Source organism: Theobroma cacao, chromosome 3 (assembly GCF_053813885.1).
Source record: "Theobroma cacao isolate CCN51 chromosome 3, ASM5381388v1, whole genome shotgun sequence".
NCBI classification, from domain to species: Eukaryota; Viridiplantae; Streptophyta; class Magnoliopsida; order Malvales; family Malvaceae; genus Theobroma; species Theobroma cacao.
The window spans coordinates 4,161,164-4,183,760 of NC_142641.1; the positions used below are offsets into that span (position 1 = coordinate 4,161,164).

The 22,597-nt window shown below is 35.1% G+C and overlaps 2 protein-coding genes across 2 annotated transcripts; one reads left to right on the forward strand and one right to left on the reverse strand.

The window, feature by feature from the left end:
* The first annotated feature begins 731 nt into the window (after window positions 1-731).
* Window positions 732-3,871, forward strand: LOC18604248 (beta-glucosidase 44-like). Its single transcript, XM_007036617.3, has 11 exons — window positions 732-1,035; window positions 1,122-1,180; window positions 1,312-1,387; window positions 1,484-1,555; window positions 1,656-1,743; window positions 1,891-2,143; window positions 2,245-2,360; window positions 2,750-2,967; window positions 3,058-3,089; window positions 3,199-3,301; window positions 3,436-3,871. Exons 1-11 carry the CDS (start codon window positions 789-791, stop codon window positions 3,711-3,713), a joined length of 1,542 nt encoding a protein of 513 aa, XP_007036679.1. The 5' UTR covers window positions 732-788; the 3' UTR covers window positions 3,714-3,871.
* Window positions 3,872-3,897: 26 nt separating this feature from the next.
* LOC18604252 (5'-3' exonuclease family protein) lies at window positions 3,898-10,949 on the reverse strand. The gene is made up of 12 exons (XM_007036625.3): window positions 10,766-10,949; window positions 10,647-10,683; window positions 10,391-10,565; window positions 10,183-10,261; window positions 7,996-8,040; window positions 7,722-7,871; window positions 7,476-7,590; window positions 7,011-7,111; window positions 6,040-6,137; window positions 5,861-5,953; window positions 4,923-5,143; window positions 3,898-4,634 (listed from the first exon to the last, which is right to left on the reverse strand). Exons 1-12 carry the CDS (start codon window positions 10,841-10,843, stop codon window positions 4,099-4,101), a joined length of 1,728 nt encoding a protein of 575 aa, XP_007036687.3. The 5' UTR covers window positions 10,844-10,949; the 3' UTR covers window positions 3,898-4,098.
* Between the last annotated feature and the right edge of the window lie 11,648 nt (window positions 10,950-22,597).

Genomic DNA, 22,597 nt, shown 5'->3' on the forward strand with positions numbered 1-22,597 from the left:
GATTAGAATATCATTTGTTCATCCTATCAATAGGGATGTTGATATTTTGATATGGTAGAATATCTTCTTATCATGTTGATCTCTCCAGATATGTTACCGTGGGGTGATTCATCTGATAGATAGAGAGTGGATAGGATAAAAGAAAATGAGTAAAATGTAGATGAAGTGGCGGAGGCAGAGGAAAATGCGACTTGTCGGATGTAGCCCTTGCTTTTTGAACTAAATGACACTGATCTGTGCCTTGTTGTCAGCAACATGGCTCGTAATCCCGAAATTGTCGTTACACTGGATTTAGTTTCATGTGATTAACTGGTCTTCTGCCTAAGTCACAGTATTCTTCTTTTCTCGAAAACTGAGCCAATCTAATTCTATCAGGACAAATGAGAAGGTGAGCTAAACAGGATTTTGGTTAAACAATTTTGAAGTCTCTGTAGTGTAGGACTATGTTAAAGCTTAAGTGATAAGATCAGGCAAGTAGTGTACAGCTGATTTTAGGCGAGGGAGAGAAAGAGATATGGCAATGCAAGGTCTGGGTTTCGGCACACAAACGTTGAATGTGTTCCCAGAGATGAGATGGATAGAGAAACGACAGGAAGAGATGAGGCATAGCCGATAAGTCCAAATGTCCCCACCACCAATGATGTAACGCCAGCCTTACCCTGCAGGGCTTGCCGATCGCTTTTATACTTTATTTTTTATCTATAAATAAACATTGCTGCCTCCCTACACTCCTCACTATCCAACTCTTCAGTCTCTCTCTCTCTCTCGTTTCTCTACAGCTCTTGAAAATGCGAGTCCAAATGAGTTCCTTGGTTTTCTGGGTCGGCCTAGTTCTTCTTGCCCGGTACGTTGCAGGCAATGAAGGGTCGCAAGTGCAGCCTGAGACGGTGAAGCTGGACACCGGAGGTCTGAGCAGGGAGAGTTTTCCAAAGGGTTTCGTGTTCGGAACAGCCACGTCCGCTTATCAAGTCGAAGGCATGGCCAGTGGTGACGGTCGTGGCCCCAGCATTTGGGACGTCTTCGTTAAAATTCCCGGTAATGTAACTGATGCTAAAGTGGTCAAATGTAAAAAAGAAGAAAAACAAATTTAAAAGAGTTAATTTCTGCGACATGATCAACAGGGATTGTTGCCAAGAATGCCACGGGTGAAGTGTCAGTGGACCAATATCATCGCTACAAGGTAGGTATTTGATAGGCATTTAGCCCTCTAATTCTTTAACGACAAAAGTTTGTTAACGTTAGTTGTCATTGCTGGCCTGAGCATCATCTACAGGGGAATGTCAAGTTTAAAATGTTTCTCTTTTGTTACAGGAAGATGTGGATCTTATGGCAAACCTGAATTTTGATGCGTACAGGTTTTCAATCTCATGGTCCAGGATTTTCCCTGGTACTTCCATCATCAACATAGTACATATACTTTGATCATTAGAAGTTGTTGTTGGTGTCGTGTTGCTTATCATTTATTTCAATTGGTTTTATTTAGATGGGACTGGGAAAGTAAATTGGAAGGGAGTTGCATACTACAACAGGTTGATCGACTCCTTGCTACAAAGAGGTAATTCTTTATAAAGATTAAGAATGTAAGAATTCCCAAACTAGTATTGCCCGGTTGTGTTGAAACAGGGGAGCTGATATCAATCTAAAATTATTTGCAGGCATTACTCCTTATGCTAATCTATATCACTATGATCTTCCTGAGGCACTTGAGAAGAGATATAATGGATTGTTGAGTTACCAAGTAGTGTAAGTACCATGCCAAGAAGCAACATTTGGTTTACATAATTCATTACATGTTACTACATATTTGATTTTGGATTTGTAGTTTGAAGCTATGATCCACACCTAACATGATCTATGACTGAAATTTTGATATATATTTTGAATCTTCAGAAAAGATTTTGCTGATTTTGCGGACTTCTGTTTCAAGACCTTTGGAGACAGGGTGAAGAACTGGATGACATTCAATGAACCGAGAGTAGTTGCTGCTCTTGGGTATGATAATGGGTTCTTTGCTCCTGGAAGGTGCTCCAAAGCATATGGGAATTGTACAGCAGGCAATTCTGGAACCGAGCCTTACATTGTTGCCCATCATTTGATTTTAGCCCATGGAGCTGCAGTGCAGAGATACCGTTTAAAGTACCAAGTAAGATCAATAGTTGTTGGTTTGATTTGAATGGGATAGTATCTTAAACTATTAGAGCGCATTCAAAGATTAACTTAATTGATATATACACATATTTTCAGCCAAAACAGAAGGGAAGGATTGGAATTCTCCTGGATTTTGTATGGTACGAACCTCTTACCAGGTCGAAGGCTGACAATTATGCGGCTCAAAGAGCAAGAGACTTTCATGTAGGATGGTAAGACTTTAAATAGCAAGAGATACATTCATCTCATTCTCCCCTCCAATATAGCTTTGGGGTGAGGTATTTGATTAATAATTTTGACCGTAGTTTCACAACATTTCTTGACATGGAAGAACTGAAACTATTATCTCATATGGATAGGAAGCCAGATCTGTGAATTGGCATTAATCTCAGCTACATATCATATGATTAAAATCAAGAGTTTTGAGAATGATATGTAAGAAGAGCAATGATGAACTTTTATCAATGTGCTTCTAGAACTAGTTCAAGCACAATGTCAGAAGAAAATCACAAGCATTAAAGAGCATAAAAGAAATTATAATCTTCAGGGCTTTGCAATATATTTGAAGAGATTTATAACAGTGCTTCCTGAAATTTTTTAGGTTTATCCACCCCATCGTGTATGGAGAGTACCCAAGGACAATGCAGGAGATTGTTGGGAATAGGCTACCCAAGTTCACAAAAGAAGAGGTTAAGATGGTGAAGGGATCAATAGATTTTGTGGGCATTAACCAGTACACCGCTTACTATATGTATGATCCACATCAGTCTAAACCAAAAGTTTTAGGTTATCAGCAAGATTGGAATGCTGGATTTGCTTGTAAGACACTTTTTCTTTCACAATGACATTAGTTCTTTTATTCATATATACTCTTAAAGTCTGAACTATTGTTTTTTGTCACCTGCACAGATGCGAAAAGGGGAGTGCCAATTGGTCCAAGAGTAAGTCTATGCCAATCACCTCTCCCAACATGAATTCCCCCTGAAAAATATGTTGTTTTGAGCAAACGTTGAATTGACTTGCCTTACACGATTATCTTACTGCTTGCAGGCGAATTCTAATTGGCTCTACAATGTACCTTGGGGGTTGTATAAGGCTCTGATGTACATAAAAGAGCGTTATGGGAATCCTACTGTGATTTTGTCTGAAAATGGTATGAATTTAGTAAATATCTCTGTCTTGAATTTAATTAAATTGCATGATGTTTTGCCTGGTTTCTCTACTCAGTTAATGTGAAGAAATAGAATTGAATTGCTTTGAATCTCATACTTTTGCTTGTTTCTGCAGGGATGGATGATCCAGGAAATGTGACCCTTTCCCAGGGATTGCACGACACTACAAGGATCAACTACTACAAGGCTTACTTAACTCAGCTGAGAAAGGCTGTTGACGGTGGGGCAAACGTAGTTGGCTACTTTGCATGGTCATTGCTGGACAATTTTGAATGGAGACTAGGCTACACTTCGAGGTTTGGCATTGTCTACGTTGATTTCTCGAACCTAAAGAGGTACCCTAAGATGTCAGCCTATTGGTTCAAGCAGCTTCTTACTCGGAAAAAGCATTAAGCAGCCAGACTCTGTTTGATCATGTTTTAGTTAGTAGAGAAAGTGTTCATGCAAGAAATCAACTATGGGGAGGCTAGCTCCTATGCTTTAGTTTCGGTTCCTCCTACTGTACTTTGTCACCACCTGGCTTACGTAATAAAAGCATAAATTGTGCCCAATGGCGACGTCTAAAACATATAAAATTTAGGCCCTTGTGTGATGCACCCTTTGTGATTCTTGTAATCACTGATCATATAACATCGTAATGTTATCCAAAGGAAGAATGATGCACTCTTTCATGGAAGAAGAACTTCATTTCTGCTCTGTTTTAGAAAGCTTACTTTCTGAAAGAATGATGCACTTGCTGGAGTTTACAAAAGAAGTTATAAATTAAAAAGATGAATGATTACACACGAGCAAAAAAGTTAAGAATACTGTTCTTAGTCTCTGAATTCTTGCAATTACTTCCCTTCAACTTCAACTTGTCATTCTTACCTCTTCCTCTTCCACTAAACAGTCTTTTGGGATTACAGCTCACGCTTTCTTGAGATCCCACGTTCATGTGCAGGGTCTCACAACTTTCCACCTCACTCACCATTGATATTTGTTCAGCAGTGCTCTCTATCTGGTTAGAGGACATTTCAACTTTTCTTCCAGGAAATGCCAATTGGGTGTTATCAGGAAACACACACAAGATTTCCGACCTCTCAATCTCATTCTCGTCATTTGAGGAAACTAGTTCAGTGGTGTCCTTTGCCTCGGCTATGTGCATTTCATCAAGTTTTCTTTTCTTGAAAGGATTGTTATTCGGAATCAGTGGAATGTCCTCTGTAACCACATTCGCCTTTGTCAGCTGACTTTTTAATGGAAAAGCTAATCTCTCTAGTCCAGCATCTTGGATATACTTCTTTTCAATTGAAACTGCACCTTGCCTCATTGTACCTGCTAACAGAAAATCACACCATTGTAAAATACATAGATAAATGCAAAAATATATGCATGAGCACCTACATGCTTCAGCATCTAAGTTTCTGCAGCAGATTCAACATTTTGCAAGCACAAGCAGGATTTTAAATACTATCAGCAGCAATGAATGTATTTAAACATTCCCAAAAACAGATATATCAGAGATTCTGGAATACATTGAAGATGACCAATAAATTAATAAATTTAAGACTAAACTATAAATCTTTAACATTTGATGTCATGTGTGGTTTCTAAAGAACTTGCCTGTCTTATTTTTTTCTCTGGTTTTATGTGAAGAAAATACCAAGAAGCAGCTCTCTTGTCTGGATATATCAGCAGTTTCCAGCAACTGGCGTTTACCAGAAGCTTGAAATTCGGTAGGCACTGGATGATTTCCAGGAGTTGGCATACTGTCAAAGGCCTCCATAGTAGTGGGGTCTAAGATTCCTTCAGCAATCGCAATAGCTACTGATGGAGAGATTTCTCTAATACCATTTGTCCTTGGTCAAGGGAAAATTGCATATGTCACACTCAAACATATTTATTACATGTTGCCAAGATCAACTGTCACAGAGCGCTAAATTTAGCCAGCAAGCAGAACTGGATGCCATTGGAAATTAATAAAAGGTTTTAAAATTGTAACTTTAAGATATCTGATAACCCTGGTCCAAAATATGCATATAAGCACCATAACATACAAAGCCTAATATTTCAACAATTTACACTATGAGATCTGTCTGAACATTAAACTGATGCATGACTAAAATAGAAAACTGGTTGAAGGATTAAATCATATAAAATTATTGATATTATTATTTTATTTTAGTTTTTTGGGCTCTATCGTAGTATTACTGGTATTTTAGGGCATTTAAATTCAATTATTTTAATTAGAACTTTTTCCTACCAAGTACTAAGGTATATGGAAATGTCTATAAGTAGCTATCTTCTTTCAGATTCTAACAGTATTACCTATGGATTATTGAAATTTGAGTATTAAATAATAATAATTTCACCTCTTGGTTCAATCCCTTTCTTTCTTAATTTCTTCTGTTTCTTTAAATGTTTCTTCCGATTCTTCCTCTTGCCCTATGTTTTCTCTCTGATCTCTTTTTTCTTCATCTTTTCCCTCCCTTTTCTGCATCGTGAAGTTGACACTGTAACTTCAGAATCAGAGTAAAAAAGAAAAGAATAAAAAAGGATACGGTCCCAGAAAATCAAGCCCTTCATCTAGAATTTGCAGAAGCTGTTTTGTAAGAGGTTTCATGTGTTTCAGCCCCTTGATTTCACCATCATATCTGCAAAAGCAAGTTCAAAGCAACACTATAAGTTTATGAAAATCAAGCAATGGGGCATTGAATAATTCTATTTCCAGCATATGAACATTCTGGCATGCTGAAAAACTGCAACTGCTTCTTTGAAAGATTTGGAGTAATCTTCAGGCATTTGACTGCCCTTTTCAATCTTCAAAACTGATAAAACCTGTAAACATATCAACCAAATATGGAAGTTTAAATAATATTGCTGTGATCAAATGGATCATATCCATCATATAGAATTTTAAACCCTTAAGATGCTATAGCTGTTATAAATGGGAACAGCAATTCAGATGCTGTCATAATGGAAACAACAATTTCAACAAGATGCAAAAAATGTACTAGAGACAAAAAGATAGTTTTGTTTTTCCATTTAATTTGGGCTCACTAACTTTTGCCGCATGAAAGGCCATTAGATTGAGTCGTCAATTACTTTTTTTCTTATTAGCTAATTTCTCCTGCTTATGCTTCCAAACAGAAGCACCTGCATGGACATCCTTTGAAAATGAAAGGTTCCCATTCTGTTTATTATCTGGATGCAGGCATAGTAGACAAATATGATAAATGCTTGGTTACACCAAGTGAAATTTCATATACAATCAGCTGTTTCAAATTCTGTGCACCTCATGCGTAACAAAGAAGATGCAACTTTCACCAAAAGCTTGGAGATCTTTGAATGCTAAGTTTAAGAAAATGACCTCATCAAACCAGCTAATTATATGCAAACGCAACTCTCAGTTTTTTATTAACCTAGAGTCAAGTCAATATGGTTAAAGTCAGTAGCATACTTGTAGAGCCACTCATTTAAGTAAAGAATTCTCAATTTTGCCTCACTGGCATGATTTAAATTCTATGACCAAGCAGTTTATCTTCAAAAGATCATGTCAAATGAAAACCCCATTGAAATATTTGTTAGAACAATATTTGTTGGTTAAAAGTATGTTTTTGCTCTGCATATATTCTTGGAGGAAGGCTTTAAAATATGGGGAAAATAGTCAATTCTATATTCCATATGAAAAAGCAAACAGAAAAAACTTACACGGTCTAAGTTCCGATACTTGGAGACCAAGGAATGCGCCTTTGCAATCCCAATTCCAGGAACAGAAGGAAGGAAATCACATCCAGCTAAGACACACATACCTGTAGAATGTCATTACATATGCTAAAATTTTAGTCCAAATGCATATATTAGAGTCAAACAAAGAGGAAACATGTTAATCTCAGAAAAGAAGGTAAATAAGATCTTTCTAGTTTGACAATATTTATGGAAAACTTCACAACTAATAGAGAAGTTATTTAGTTCAACAGATTAAAAGAATCAGGCTTATAATTATCACAGGGATACAGAGTTCACCTTTATCAAGGTAGGTCTCTAAGGACCTTGATTGTGTACATAAAATTTTCAAATTTGATTCTTCGGAAAGCTGTGTTCTGGACAACCTAGGCTTTTAAATAACAGGTAAACTTCAAGAACATAGCTTTCAGGTGTCAAAATGAAACTTACCTATGAACAGTTCTTTATCAAAACCTCTGAAGGAAGGTTTACTAGTTATAGAATCAAAAACTTTAGCCAGAACTAGTTCTTCTCCATTGCCATATCGGTCCATTTTAAAGGTGATCTGTTAACAGAAAATGCATCAAAACAAGAAAAAACCAATAACTCTGATAATCAATAAAGAAAACAGAAGTCATCAGGAGAGCAGAAGACCTCCATCAGCACACGATATCATAGTTTTGGAGAAGTTCTTACAGCTGGACAACCATATGCTATTAGATCACTGTCTTCTGTAATCACTGCCACAACTCCACCTTTTTCAGCCTCAAGGGTGGCCAAGTATGCTAGCTGTGCATCAGCCTCATATGGTGCTACCACAAATTCGATGTTCTTTGATCTCAAAATCTGAAAAGTTACAGCACATTGCAACAGGAATGAGAACTGTTCTAAATTTACGTGATGAGCAAAAATCATAGAAAATGATATGCAAATGCAGAGGCATTGCTGAACTTAATTAAGAATATCATACATGAATCAATTGATGTGCCATGGCTGGAGTGATACTCACTGCTCTCTACACAATGGAAAAAGAAAGAGAAAAGTGAATGCCAATTTATATAAGAACAGGTAATAAATCCATACAGATAATAGAATGAACAAGTATGGAAGATGATAAGCCATGCAAAATTTAAGCAGACCACAAAAAGTAAAAATATCTATGATCTGTGGTGTTATGAAAAATGATGCTAAAGAACTTTAGATTACTTAGGTGAACTAATTGGCAAGCTATTTAAAATTAACTAATTATACAGTTCCAATCCAGATAACACTTGAACAGGCTGAAATCACTACCCAAAATTTAGTTCATGCTCATGGACAATCTTGAGAGAGGTCTAAATAAGTGAAGTAAAATTGGACAGGCTGAAATCCAAGAGTAGCATCTAGCACTACAAGGTGAACTAATTCTAACCAAGAGCAAAACTAATAGTTCATCCAATAATTTTCAAGGAAGATTTAATAAACCATACTCCTTTTTTGTCCCCATTCACTTGAAGGCAAAAATATATACCAGAAGAAAATATTGTTACTTTTTTCAAGAAAAACGAATGTATTAAAACCATGGAAAACGAAACACATTATAGCTTTCAGATTTTTAATTTCAATACTAGCAGTTTAGATGATGCTTGGAGTTATAGGAGCTACATTAATTTTCTTGCAGTCTAAGTTGGTCATTTACTTGTCTACCAAATGGTTTTCTGTTAGGAACCCTATTTCTTGTTGGTTAAGTAGTCTAGAAATCAGTACAAATACCTACACAATCTTTAGTTTTTAATATGCTTTTCATCATGAAAATATGAGTATTCTGCTTTATTGAGGCACAGTTGGCTACAATCGTAGTGTGCTAAATAACCAATGTAGAAATTGAATTGATCAACTCGAAGCACTAACCAATCAAGAAACTGAAACAAGAAAAGAAAATCGTAAGCAAAGAGGATACAAAGATACACATGATTCAGAAATATTTCTTACTTTCACAGGCACCGCAAAGAAGAAATTCAGTATCAAACAGAAATTATAATGATCGTGCTCACCGTAAATATTCCTACTAAAATAAATACCTAGTGCTTGGTTGGGTTTCTCTGACGACTTCATTGGTATTATTTGATTCAAGTGATGGATGGTAAACGTGTTGGTAGAACATGTTACATATTTCTAGAGTACGTATTGGGTGTCAGAAGTTTTGCAGTGTAAAATCCATCTCTATCTAAAGGATGTAACGGAAGAATGTAAGACCAAGAGGTAGTCAAAAAGTCATTTGCATTTGTTGCAGTTGGCTGAAGATTTCAACCTCTAAGAGCCAAGCTTCTGCATGAAATTAAATGAGGTTGGCCCAGTAATGGTCTCTCCCAATTCCATTACTTGTCACCTATGCAGTGAGAAAAATGTTGTGATATAAAAGGGAGAATGTGGGGGTGCTTGGCAGAGGAAGAGAGAAAGAAAAGAAACTGAAATTTTGGTTTCGTAAGCTCTTTTCATTGGGTTTCAGGGTTTGCTTGTGTATCCATCATCAAGCTAGTAGAAAACACATAGAAGTCATGAGGGAGTGATTATTGTAATAGGGTTTTTCTAGATGAGCTTGATCATTGTAATCTTTATTATAATGAGCTTCTTATTTGCACTGCCCTTAAGACATAAAGAATATTTAGCAAACCACATATGGTGACCTTTTTTGACCATTTTAAATTTTTGTTTTGAGTTTTTTGATTGGTTGGTGTTTGGAGTTGATCAATCTAATTTTTAAATTTGTTACTTTGATTAGCCCCAAAAAGAAATTCATTACATTGATTGTCTTCCATCACAGCTAAGAGGCTTTTGAGTTAAGGTCTAAGTCACAACACTACATGGCAAACCCCTTTTCACCAACTAAGTTAAATCTTAATCTTCTTGATGTGAGGATTTCCAGCAAACTTTCCTTCAATGGAAGCTTTATCTCGATATGAAATTTTCAAAACATTCAGAATCCTAATCCTATATGCAATTACCACCCCAAAATCTAATTTTGTAGGTCTCGCCCCCTATAAACCTAAAGAAAGGAGACATCTCCAAATCTATCCCACGTCAAATTAAGTACGAGACACATTAACAATGCATATGGGCAAAACGCTAATGAACAGTTCAAACATTGAATTAAAGGAGCAAGGTAGCTAGGTGAAACCTGGAAAAGCTCACTAGCACCTCTAACATCCCCCTCCTTAAGCTTCGCCATTGCCAATTCTTGATTATCTTTCCGTCTCCTTAAATAGATTAAAATAAAAAGGAAAAGAGAAGAAACCAAGTTCGTATCATCTCCAAGAACTTGAAATAGCTATATACTGTTATGTAAGCTTTAAAAGTTCATCGTTTGAAGTAGAAAAGCTAAAAACCTGTATCTTTCATTTTCAGTGGCAGCCTTACAGGGGATATTGGCACCATCAAAAACAACAACTGGAGTTATCTTATGGTAACGAAGAAGATTGATTCTGTGCATAAAGTAATCTATGTATCGCGATTTCTTCTCACTGTTTGAATTCAAACAAATCTCCATGCTACATGAATATGCTGCAATTTTTTGCATAAATCAATGCAGCCCATTTCACAAATTCAAAAAAATAATAAAAAAAAGAAGTGAACCATAAATACCTCCTTTATGTAACCATGAATACGCATCAATACCCACCTGAAAAAATTACAACAAATATATTACAAAAAAAAAAGGAGCTAGCTCTAACGAGAGAGAGAGCGAGGATGAAATGTTATACCCGCTTGCCGGCGTATTTCTTGATGTGAACGGGTTCGATGAAGGGTTTCATAAATCTGAGCAGATCTTTGATTCCCATTCTTGCCAATTATTTTTGGGTTTAATCCGTTTTGAGGTTTTCTTTTTGCATTTGGGATGTATGGAGAGCTTGCTTTGCCTATGTTTATCTGACATGGTGCTGAGGGGAGAAAATGGCGGGAAGATGAGCAAAATGTCAAAAATTTGGAGGCAATGATGGGGCTGCGCGTAGTAACGGAACTGTCATAGAATGTATCTCACAGGCAAGTGAATGTCAACAAAATTGAAATTTTTTAGTTATATTATTTAAGAATTCATTTACTTTTGTCTCTAAATACATTGATGGTGCTTTACTTTGAATTGTAAAATTAAAAAAAAAAAAAAAGAAAACAAGCTAGGAGCAAACTTATAGTATAAAATTTCTTAAGTGAAATTCAAGCAATTTTTATTAAAAATTGTTAAAAACAAAATTTTGATCAATTAAAATTGATATTTATACGCATAAATTATAGACGTATATTTGCTAAGATATTTGTATCAATTTAGTGATAGTTAGAATATGTTATTATTGACTAGTTAGTTAGTTAGTGTAAAATTCTTCACTAATTAGCTTGCTAGACTATAATTGTTAGTTAATTAGTTAGTTAGATTATGAATAGTATTAGCTTAAGAAATTATGAATAGTATTATATATATCATTTCTCTCTATAATTATATACACAATTCAAAATATAAGATTTCTCTTTTCATAACGTGGTATCAATGTCACCTTGAGTAATGACAGTCCCTATTTCACATACACAACGTGTTGATAGCTCTTATCTCACACATTAATTGTCCATGTGTTGACTTCTTTTGCCATTGCAGCTTATTTGGCACATCAACTATCATGTATTCTACCACATTATTTGTTACTATGGAGGATTCTCATAGTCGGAAGAGGAGACGTGTTGAAACAAGTAAAACAGAATGCATTAGAGATGGCATAGAAAAAGATTGGAGCCATCTTTGAAGCGTAAGTACCTTTGTGGTAGACGATGAGGAATAAGTGGTGAAAATGGCGAAGCACGGCGGATGAAAAGAGTTGAGTCGAGAGAATATTTGGAAGAGCTTTGAGAGAGTTTTGAAAGTAATCTTTGATGATTTTCCGATACCTCCTAATTTTTCAAACTCCCATATTTATACTAAATAATAGTGCTTTTTAAGGAACATTTGGTAAAAAGGGCGTACTTTTAGCAAATCACATTTTGCATGGAAGAACGTGCTTGTCATGAAAGAGTACATTAAAGAATAACTTATTGGATGTTAAGAGAAAGAGTATGTAATTTGATAGTGCACGTAAGTTTTGGGTAATGGAGTACTGACACTTAATAACGCACCACATGTGCTCTTAAAAAAAAGAAAAAGGGTAAAACACATGTACTTCAAGGAAAGGTTAAGAGGAAGTCCTCTTAATTATCTTCATATTTGATCCATCAAGCCAAACTCTCTAGAGCATCCCAAATATAAAAATAACCAATGAAACTTACTACTCGTTCTGAATTACTGTCATTTCCCCATGTAATATGGTTGTTGTACTCTTGTTTTTATTCTATAACACAATACTTGAAAAAACAATAGTTAATCAAAATTGGATATCTACATATTGCCCCTGCATAAAAATTCTTATAAGAAATTTTTATGCATAAAATAAGAAGATGTAATTTGAGTCACGCACATAAAATAAGTAATGCAAGGTAATGCTTTTATATATTATTCTTGTTCAAAAGAAAGAATAGCTAATGAAGTAATGCTAAAACATGTTTTTCACATATTCCCTTCAAAGCGATATCTTTTTTAATTAGAACCTTTACTGCTTTTGAATTAGGCTTTAAATCTCGCATACATTCTTAGAAAACTTGAAAACACGCAATGCTTGCAAATTTGTGCATTTATTATTATTATTATTATTATTATTATTATTATTATTATTATTATTATTATTATTTTGTTACAAAATTTGCTTGTGGTTAAGAATACCCACTTGGAGTGTTACGCACTTGGGAACATTACACATTTGGGAATGTTGTTGTGCATTATGCACTTGGGAACATTTTTGTGCATTGTATGCTTGAGAACGTCCTTATGCTTTAAAGGGAATGTCACTAGTGTGTTACGCACTTAAGAACGTTCCTATACGTTATGCACTTGGGAACGTCCCTATGCTTTATGCATTAGAAAACGTCCATATGCGTTATGCACTTGGGAACATCACTTAGGCATTATGTACTCGGAATGTCACCAGTGCGTAATGCACATGAGAACGTCCTTATGTGTTACACATTTGAAAATGTCCTTATACGTTACGCACTTAAGAACATTCATATCCTTTACGTATTTGAGAATGTCCTTATATTATACACATTTGGAATGTCACTAGTGTGTTATGCACTTAAGAATGTCTATATGCGTTATGCACTTTAGAACATCACTTGGGCATTACGCATTGAGAACGTCACCTGTACGTTATGCACTTGGGAAACACTTAGCATAGTTTTGTTTTGCCCTTTGTGTGAAAAATTTATTATTAAAAAAAAGATTTTAATACGTAATTGGAATTTATAATAAATAACAAGCCTTGTTGTGTGAGGTTGTGCAAGCTTACGATAAAGGCTTGCCCCCTTAAGTGTCCATTTCAACATTTAGGGCCAATCTTGTTGACGAAACTAGGATTTTCTGTCACGACCCGGTACTCCCCTCGAGCTCGTGACAATCGTCGTGATATCCCGATAAACACTCATTACCCGAAATGTCAATCGAAACCTTGTAAGGCTTAATATCAGTTTCTCATTTCCTCTGTGAGTAACCGTTGCCAAATATCATGTTCTAAAAGGTTTTAAGCTGTTTTCAACTTAAAACAAATAAAATAATAATTTTCGTCTCACAGGGGTATTTTGGTCATTTTTTTCAAAAATTTCGAAACCAGGTAAAAATGTAGTATACGAATACAAAACACATAATTCATAATCAAAAATAAGTTTAAACGTCTAAAACCTTCATTTAAAATGAAATTATAATTATTTGAATATAATAAAAAAATAAAAAAAATATTTAATAAAATATTCTATTTTCTTATAAAACAATATTTTTAAAGTTATACGTAAATAATCTTTGCAGCGTCAAAGCTAAATAAATTCATACATATTGTAATACAGTAAGTCAGAGTATTTAATTTAATTTACAATAACTAGTGGACCTCCGAATAACCAAAAGTAAAGAGGACTGTGAACCTACAGTTTGAAGGATGCAAATCCAATGGTAACCTCAATGAAACCAGCTATCTACAGCCTATTCTGAGCCTGAAATTGGTGGAAAGGAGGGTGGTGAGATTATATAATCCCAGTGAGTAAACAAACATCATCCAAAATATCTAAAGTCGAGTAAATGGAGACGATTAAAATATTCCATCTCAATATGTATTTCATAACATAAATATTCATTTCATTTAAATAATCAACATGGCTTATGAGTATCTTCAAAGCTTGGCTCCTGCCAAAATCATTCTCGGGAATACCTTGGCCGAGGCATTTAACCGAGTCCGCCAAGGCTGTCACGACCCGGTACTCCCCTCGAGCCCATGACAACCGTCGCGGTGTCCCGGTAGACACTTATTGCTCGAAATGTCAACCCGAAACCCCGCAAGGCTTTACTATCAGTTTCTCTGTTCCCTTGTGAGCAACCATTGTCAAATATCGTGTTCTAAAAGATTTGAAGCTGTTTCCAACTTTAAACAAATAAAATATTAATTTTTCGTCTCACAGGGGTATTTTGGTCATTTTCTAAAAAATTTTGAAACTGGCTAAAACGTAATATACAAGTACAAAACACATAATTCATATTCAAAATGAGTTTAAAAGTCTAAAATCTTTATTTAAAACGAAATTATGGTTATTTGAATATAATAAGAAAATAAAAGAAATATTAAGTAAAATATTCTATTTTCTTATAAAACAATATTTATAGAGTTATACGTGAATAATTTTTATAGCGTAAAAGCTAAATAAATTTATACATACTTAAATACAGTAAGCCAAAATATTTAATTTAATTTACAATAACAAGAGTGCCCTCGAATAAACAAAAGTAAAGAGGACTGTGAACCTACGGTTTGGAAAATGCAGATCCCACTGTAGTCCTCGATGAGATCAGCTATTTACAGTCTATACTGAACCTGAAATGGGTGGAAAGGAGGGTGGTGAGATTATAAAATCCCAATGAGTAAACAAACATCATCATAAACATCTAGAGTTGAGTACATGGAGACAATAAAGTAAATCATCATAAACTGGGTTTTACAATTAGAACACATCTCGTTCAAAATACGTAAAAAGGCTTATGAATCTCACAAAAATCTAGGCTTGTGCCATAAATCCATTCTCGGGGACACCTTGGCCGAGGCATCCTACCGAGACCGCCAAGGCTATTAAAATTCACATTTCACATTAATCATGTTTTTGTTTTGAAAACATAGTCGTTCCTTGGCGTTGGCTGAGTTCCCCCTCACGTGATGGTTTAACGTGAAGTGAACCCTAAACTTTACCCCAGGAGATACCCTACGCGCCTCTCCGTTCGAGGTAAGAATATAATGGGGTTTACCGTGCCCCTCTAAAAGGCTGGTCCACAGAAACCCCCTATTGCAGTGATTAATTAATATATAATCCACCATATAATAAAACTCAATAACATGATATGGAAATTTTGTAATTCGCAGTTTTTCAAGGTAACCAAACAATTCGCATTTCAATACAATTGCCAACTAGCCAATCATGCTCGATTTATCATAAGCCAGTTAATTTAAACAATCAAATTGCCACAATTAACAGTCTTCGTGTACTATATTTTTCAAAATCACTATTAATTTCAAAACAATTTATAAATTAATTTCATTGAAACACATTTATTCATAAAATATGAAATTTACCTTTTTAAATTTCTTTTTTCATAGAATTCATGAAAGCATCTAAAAACCACCCTAGATAATTAAAATGACAGTAAGTTTACTCACAATGTCTAGAATGCAGACTTTTGAAGCACTCTGTCTACTGGTCATCGGATGCAATTTCCTTGCCTTTATCGGAGGACTCACCACCTTGACACAGTACAAAATCGAGAGTTTCACCAAGTTGGTACTAAATCAAAATTAAACTAATTTAGACTACCAATGCATGATATGGAATGCAAAAATACACTGGTAACTATCTAAACCCAGTATTGGCCTAATTCGTTATCACCCGATTAAATTCCTAACGGGTCCGTTTAAACTCCAATTTAATTCTTTTCAGTTTCTATACCTCAATTGCACCCAAATTAACTTAATGTCCCTCAGTGTGGTGCAAATTATCAGTCCCAACAGTAAATTACGAAAATACTCCTAGTGGGTAAAAATTCATATTTTTGCTCCGAAAATTCTCATTATTTTTCTAGGCTCATAATTCATTATTCCTTAACCAATTCTCCTAGAATAAAATCAAACTCATCCTCACTCACTACATGGTAAATTCAGCCATTAATGGTTGGGGGAGAAAATAAATTCTTTTCTTGTTGTTTTGTTTCTAAATATGCTAAACTAACTAAAAACACTAACATAAATTAAAATCAAATAAATCCAACAAATTTCTCTCTCCTAACCCATTTTTTCAGAATTGAATTCATCATGAAAACATGTAATTTAATCATGGAAAATAAAGAGAAATGCTTGGGAATAAGAAAACTCAAGCTTAATAGAAAAAATCTCACATTTTTCACTTAATTTCCTTGAAAATTCACACTTTTTCTTTGATTTTCTCTCTCTAGGGTTTTGTTTTTGTTTTCTCTCTCTTCTTGCTAGTTTGGCCGGCCATGGGGTGGAAGATGAGCTGATTTTTGTGCCTTTTAAAAAGGAAAATAATAAATTAATAAAGGCATGACACGTGGCATCATGTCATTGGTCCGTTTTTAAAATTTTAAAAATTTAAACATTTTATCTCCACCACATGATTAGTCAAGGGTCAAAGATGAAGATAAAGGAAGACCATGTGCTGGGAAAATATCCTGGTGGTGGAAAATTACAATTTTGCCCATGAGGTGACAAAATTACCATTTTACCCTTTTACTCTAAATTATACCGAAATTAAAATTTTTCACTTCTAAACCTTAAATCATTCTCCAATAAGTCAAATTATACTCCAATAAGTCAAATGGGGTCAAAAAAATCTTTTCTAAAATTCCCATTTTGTCCCCAGGTGGCAAATGACCATTTTGCCCCTAGTTAGTGAAAATTCCGATTTGACTCCAAATTGATCCTCAAACTCCAAATTACCATTTTAAGTCATCCATGAACTATGAAACTCTTAATCTCACCTTAAAATTCCTATTTGATCTAGTTCAAGGATTAAATAAACTTTGTTGTACCTTTAGGTACAATACCGACTTTTGTAAATTTTTCGGAACTCTCTTAGCATGCAATCATGCTATCATCACATGTATGTCATGAATAGTATTTTATAAGGTCGGGCTTTACAGCACTACCTCCCTTAAAATAAAATTTTGACCTCAAAATTTCACTTACTTGATTCAAAGAAAAGATGTGGATATTGGTTTCTCATCTGGCTCTCGACTTCCCACGTCATCTCCTCCATTCGAGCATTCTTCCACAATACTTTCACCATTAGAATGCTCTTGTTCCTTAGCACTCGATCTTTTCGATCTAGAATACGTACAGGCTGTACCTCGAACTTCAAATCCTCATGCAACTCAATGGGAGGTGTCTCTAAAATGTGAGAGGGATCGGGAACATACTTTTTCAACATCGAGACGTGGAAGACATTATAAATCCGATCTAACTCTGGGGGTAATTCAAGTCTGTAAGCCACTGGCCCAATCCTTTCAATGATACGAAAGGGTCCAATATATCTTGGATTGAGCTTTCCCCTCTTCGCGAATCGAATCACACCTTTCATCATTCAATAAATACCACAAATTATCACAATAGTATAATCAAATAAGATTTAATACTTGGAAATTTCAAATTATTACCTTTCTAAGGAGAAACCTTAAGAAAAACTTTATCGTCGACTTCAAACTCTAAATCTTTCCTTCGTTTATCCGAATAATTCTTCTGCCTATCTTGAGCTGTCTTTAATCGCTCTCGGATAACTTTGACCTTATCGTTTGTCAAATCAATCAATTCCACATTCACCAATTTCCTCTCACCTACTTCATCCCAACAGAGCGGAGTTCGACATTTCCTTCCATACAAAGCCTCGTATGGTGCCATCCCAATACTAGACTGAAAACTGTTATTATAAGCAAACTCCACCAATGACAAGTGTCTGTCCCAACTCCCGATAAAGTCAATGACACAAGCCCGTAACATATGCTCTAATGTCTGAATAGTTCTCTCAAATTGACCATCTGTCTGTGGATGAAAGGCAGTACTAAATCTCAATTTAGTTCCAAGAGCTTCCTGAAATTTCGGCCAAAATCGAGAAGTAAATCGAGGGTCTCGATCTGACACAATAGAACCATATATTTACAACACATCAAGTGGTCTCCTGTTATTCTATTTTCAAAGCCATCATTCAATTTCAAGACAATTTATAAAATCATTTTATTTAAACACATTTTGTTTGTAAAACCTAAAAATTAACCATTTAAACTCATATTCCATAAATTCACAAAATCGAATAAAAAGACCACTTTAGATAATTAAAATGATGATAAGGTTACTCACTATTTCGGGAGTCGAATTTCTAGAGTGCTCTGACTACCGATCCTCGGGTACAATTTCTTTGCCCTTAGCGGAGGATTCACCACCTAGACATGATGCAAAATCAAACAATTTACCACATTGGTGCTAAATCGTTATAAAACTATATGGATGCATGAAATGGAATGCAAACTGTTTGGATTATTGTCCAAACACGGTGTTCTGCACAAATTCAATTGTGTACCTAAATAAAACGGTATTGGCCTAATTCGATCTATCACTCGATTAATTGGTCAATATGTCCAATTCAACTCCAATTAACTCCATTTTTCTTCCAATTCTCCAAACCATCAAACACAAGTCAAATAGCATAAAATTTAGCAAAATTATCTTCACATTTTCTCTTGAAAATTTCGACCATGGTGAGTGCATCAACACTATGATTTTTCCTACTCGATTTTTTCACCATAATTCATCATTTCCTCATCAATTCACATGAAATAAAATCAAAATCATCATCAATATTCCACATGGAGAATTCGGCCAATGATGGGTGATGGGAGAAAATGAATTTTTTTTGTTGGTTTTTCATGCTACACATCACTAACTAACTAAAAACACTAAAATACATTGAAATCTAACCAAATCAAGCATCAAAACTCCTCCCCCCATGTCCGGCCAGCAAGGGATTCATCATGATTTCATATGATTCAACCATGGAAAATAAAAAAGAATGCATGGAAAAGGTATATCTCAAGCTTTATTGAAAAAATCTTACCTTTTTCACTTGTTTCCTTGAATTTTCACACTTTTCCTTTGAATTTTTCCACCTAGGGTTCTTGTTTTTCTTTTCTTCCTTTGTTCTGTCTTTGGCCGGCCATAAGAATGAGAAATACGCTGATTTTGTGCTGATTTTAAAGCTAAATAATAAATGGATATAAACTTGACACATGTCACCATTCCATTGGTCGATGTGTTATACTTACCCATAAACAATCTCTCTCCACCACTTAAATTTTCTCAATTATCCATGATAATATTGGGTAAAATTCATGGGCTGAACAAGTGTTGGGTGGTGTAAAATTACAATTTTACCCCATGGGGTGGCAAAATGACTATTTTACCCCTATACTCGAAAAAATATCGAAATTAAAATTTTTCACTTCTCAAACTCAAATTATGTTCTAAATAGTCAATCTTGATCAAAAACTTCTTCCAACATTCACATCTTAATCTCAGGTGGCAAAATGATCATTTTGCCCCTAGATTATGAAAATTCCAATTTGACTCCAAATCGGTCCTCAAACTCCGAATCACCATTTTAAGTCATTCTGGGGTTTTAAAATTCTCAATTTCATCTTAAAATCTCTATTTGGTCTAGTTTGAGGCTTAATTCAACTTAGTTGCACCACTAGATATATTACCGACTTTTGACAATTTTTCGGGGCTTTCCAAGTATGCAAGCATATTGTCAATCACATGAATGACATGGCAAGTATTTTATAAGATCGGGCTTGACATTTTCACTAATAGAATAGCTTTTGTCTCGTACACAAAAGAAAAAGGAGTAGTGTTGGTAGGTCATCACTTTGAAGTTCCATATACCCATAGTGCCACCGAAATAACATAATGCCACATCTTAGGATCGTTATGTACCATTCTACTCAACACTTTGAGAATAGTTTTGTTCGTGGCTTCAGCTAAGCCATTCCCTTTAAGGTAATAAGAGTTTAACTTCACATTGTCGTCATCATAAAAGGCTAACAATTCCCTTACACTGTAGTTAATAAATGGAATGCCATTGTCTAACAAAATATGCTTGGGTATTCCAAACTGCATATGATGCTCTTTTTAATGAAGTTGGTCACAACCGATCCAATTACGTTCTTCAAGGGAACAACCTTTACCCATTCAATAAAGCATTCTATTGCTGCAAGTATCCATGTATGTCCTCTAAAAAGGGGACCGATAGGCCCAACTAAGTCGAATGCCTAAGTGTGGAAAGGCCAAGGTGTGATGATGCTATAGAGTACTATAGTTGGAGCATGTATGGCATTCCCATGGACTTGACATTGCATTTCCTTGTGTAATTAACCGCCTTTGTTTCTAAGGTAGGCCAATAGTATCCAAGATCCAATAACTTCTGATAAAGCTTCCTCCCTCATTCATGCTTTCCACTACTTCCAGCATGAACTTCTTCCAATAATGGATTTACATCAGCATGAGAAACACTCTTCAGTAGATGTCCTATAAATGATACTTGAAATAATTCATTTTATTTACTAAAAAAACGTTGAACTCTTTTCTTCAATTGTCTTGCATCTTAGAAATTTGTTGAAAAATCTCTATTTTGAAAGAAGTTGATATAGGGTTCATGCCAATCGCCAACACTTTCTTTAAAATGACATTCACGCATATTTGGAGATTCTGAACACTTAGGACAAGATTGTTGAAATTGAAGCCCATCTTTGGACATAGTTGGCCAAGCTATGGCAATTTCACCTTCCTCTATTAGCTCTTTAAAAAAAAAAGTTTTAGTGTAACTTACCTCATGATGCTCAAGTAGTGTCTTCGCTGTTGGAATGAAGATTTCTTTCCTTTTTCTAGTAGCCTTTGAGGCATTGGTGGTGCGAAGAGGGAATGATACTATGAGTATGCAAGAACTTCTTTCCTATGAGCAAATGATAGGCCACATAAGCTTCAATAGCATGGAAGCAAGTTTGGTTTTGAATATGTCCCATCTTGGAACTCACCATGACTTGTCCTAAAGTTGTAATTTCTTTATTGTTGAATGACATAATAGTCATGTGATGGTGCAAGCTCTCTAAGTCTATCTTTGCAGCTTTCAAAATAGACAATGGCATGAGGTTTATCGAGGATTCGTCATCAATGAATGTCTTTTACATTGAGTATATGTTGACATTGTTGTCCACATAAAGCAACTTGTTGTGATAGAGGTGTGATGTGCATATGTCTGCTTCTATGAATACTATGGGATTCTCATATCCGTTCACTATTTTCCTCATAAGTTGTCTTACCAAGCTTCACTTTTCATATTGCGCTCTGGATATTTATACTAACATTGTGGCTGTTTTCCTCCTTAACTCTTTTAAAAAGCCAAGTTGATCAAAGAAATGCTTGAAGCTAGGCGTCTTCCTAAGTGAGTCGATAATGGAAAAGATAACCACAATAATTGCATATAAGTCTTTTTCTTGATTTGAGGAAAGGGAAAGCTCATCATGAACACAGATAATTGCACTTACATGCCATCAGGCATTTATATGAGTAAGGAGTGGGTTATTTTGAATTTTGTTGTTTCCAATCAAGACCTTTCTTGCTTATGTTCTTCTATGAATATCTTACATAGGTTTCTGCATTCAGCAAATGGATGACCAACCTTGCAATGATAATTAAAATACTTCAACTTTGACTCTCTTTTGCCATTAGTGGTTGTGATACATAAGGCAAATTTACCTATCGATCTCTAATCCATTTTTAAAGGAATTTCCTTACTCTATCAAGTGGAATTGAGAATAGAAAGGGTGCATCAATCTATTCATCTTGTCTTCTTTTGAAGTTATCCCACCTTGGTCTTTAGTTTTCTTGAGGACCTCTTTTTTCTTTACCTTCTCCTTGGATTGTGTTCATAGTCAAGTTGTTCCTTTTATTGAAATGATTGGCTCTTTTTTGCCTAAGGATCATATTATTGGTCAGTCGTGCAACTTCAACTAAAATGGCAAAGGTAGAAAGAGGTAAGTTTTCCAAATACACCTTTTATTCATCGAACATGCCTTGGATGTAGACTTTGACTAGCTTTTTTTTCATCATGAGAATCTTGTAAGTCTAATACTCGTTCTCTAAATTGCTAGATGTACTCCTTAAGATCCTTTTCTGACTTTTGATGTTCTCTTTCTAGATCAATGTAATCAATCCTCCTTAATGAAGTCATCAAAACGTAAAAGGTTCTTTTGGTAAAGAGAGAAGATGTTTTGCATCAAGTAAAATGAAATGCATTAGAGGCGACAAAATGGGAAATTGGAGAAGTCCTTGAAGCATAAGTGCTTTTGTGGCAAACGGGGAAGAATAAGA

What these genes read in the sequence shown, in the direction of transcription:
- LOC18604248 (XM_007036617.3), top strand. Translation starts at nt 789, where the DNA reads ATGCGAGTCCAAATGAGTTCCTTGGTTTTCTGGGTCGGCCTAGTTCTT. An exon ending in CGTCTTCGTTAAAATTCCCG is followed by an intron (nt 1,036 to 1,121) that starts GTAATGTAACTG and finishes CATGATCAACAG; the next exon opens with GGATTGTTGCCAAGAATGCC. An exon ending in CGACTCCTTGCTACAAAGAG is followed by an intron (nt 1,556 to 1,655) that starts GTAATTCTTTAT and finishes AATTATTTGCAG; the next exon opens with GCATTACTCCTTATGCTAAT.
- LOC18604252 (XM_007036625.3), bottom strand. Translation starts at nt 10,843, where the DNA reads ATGGGAATCAAAGATCTGCTCAGATTTATGAAACCCTTCATCGAACCC. An exon ending in GTGCTAGTGAGCTTTTCCAG is followed by an intron (nt 8,041 to 10,182) that starts GTTTCACCTAGC and finishes TCCATTGTGTAG; the next exon opens with AGAGCAGTGAGTATCACTCC. An exon ending in TAGCATATGGTTGTCCAGCT is followed by an intron (nt 7,591 to 7,721) that starts GTAAGAACTTCT and finishes TTCTGTTAACAG; the next exon opens with ATCACCTTTAAAATGGACCG.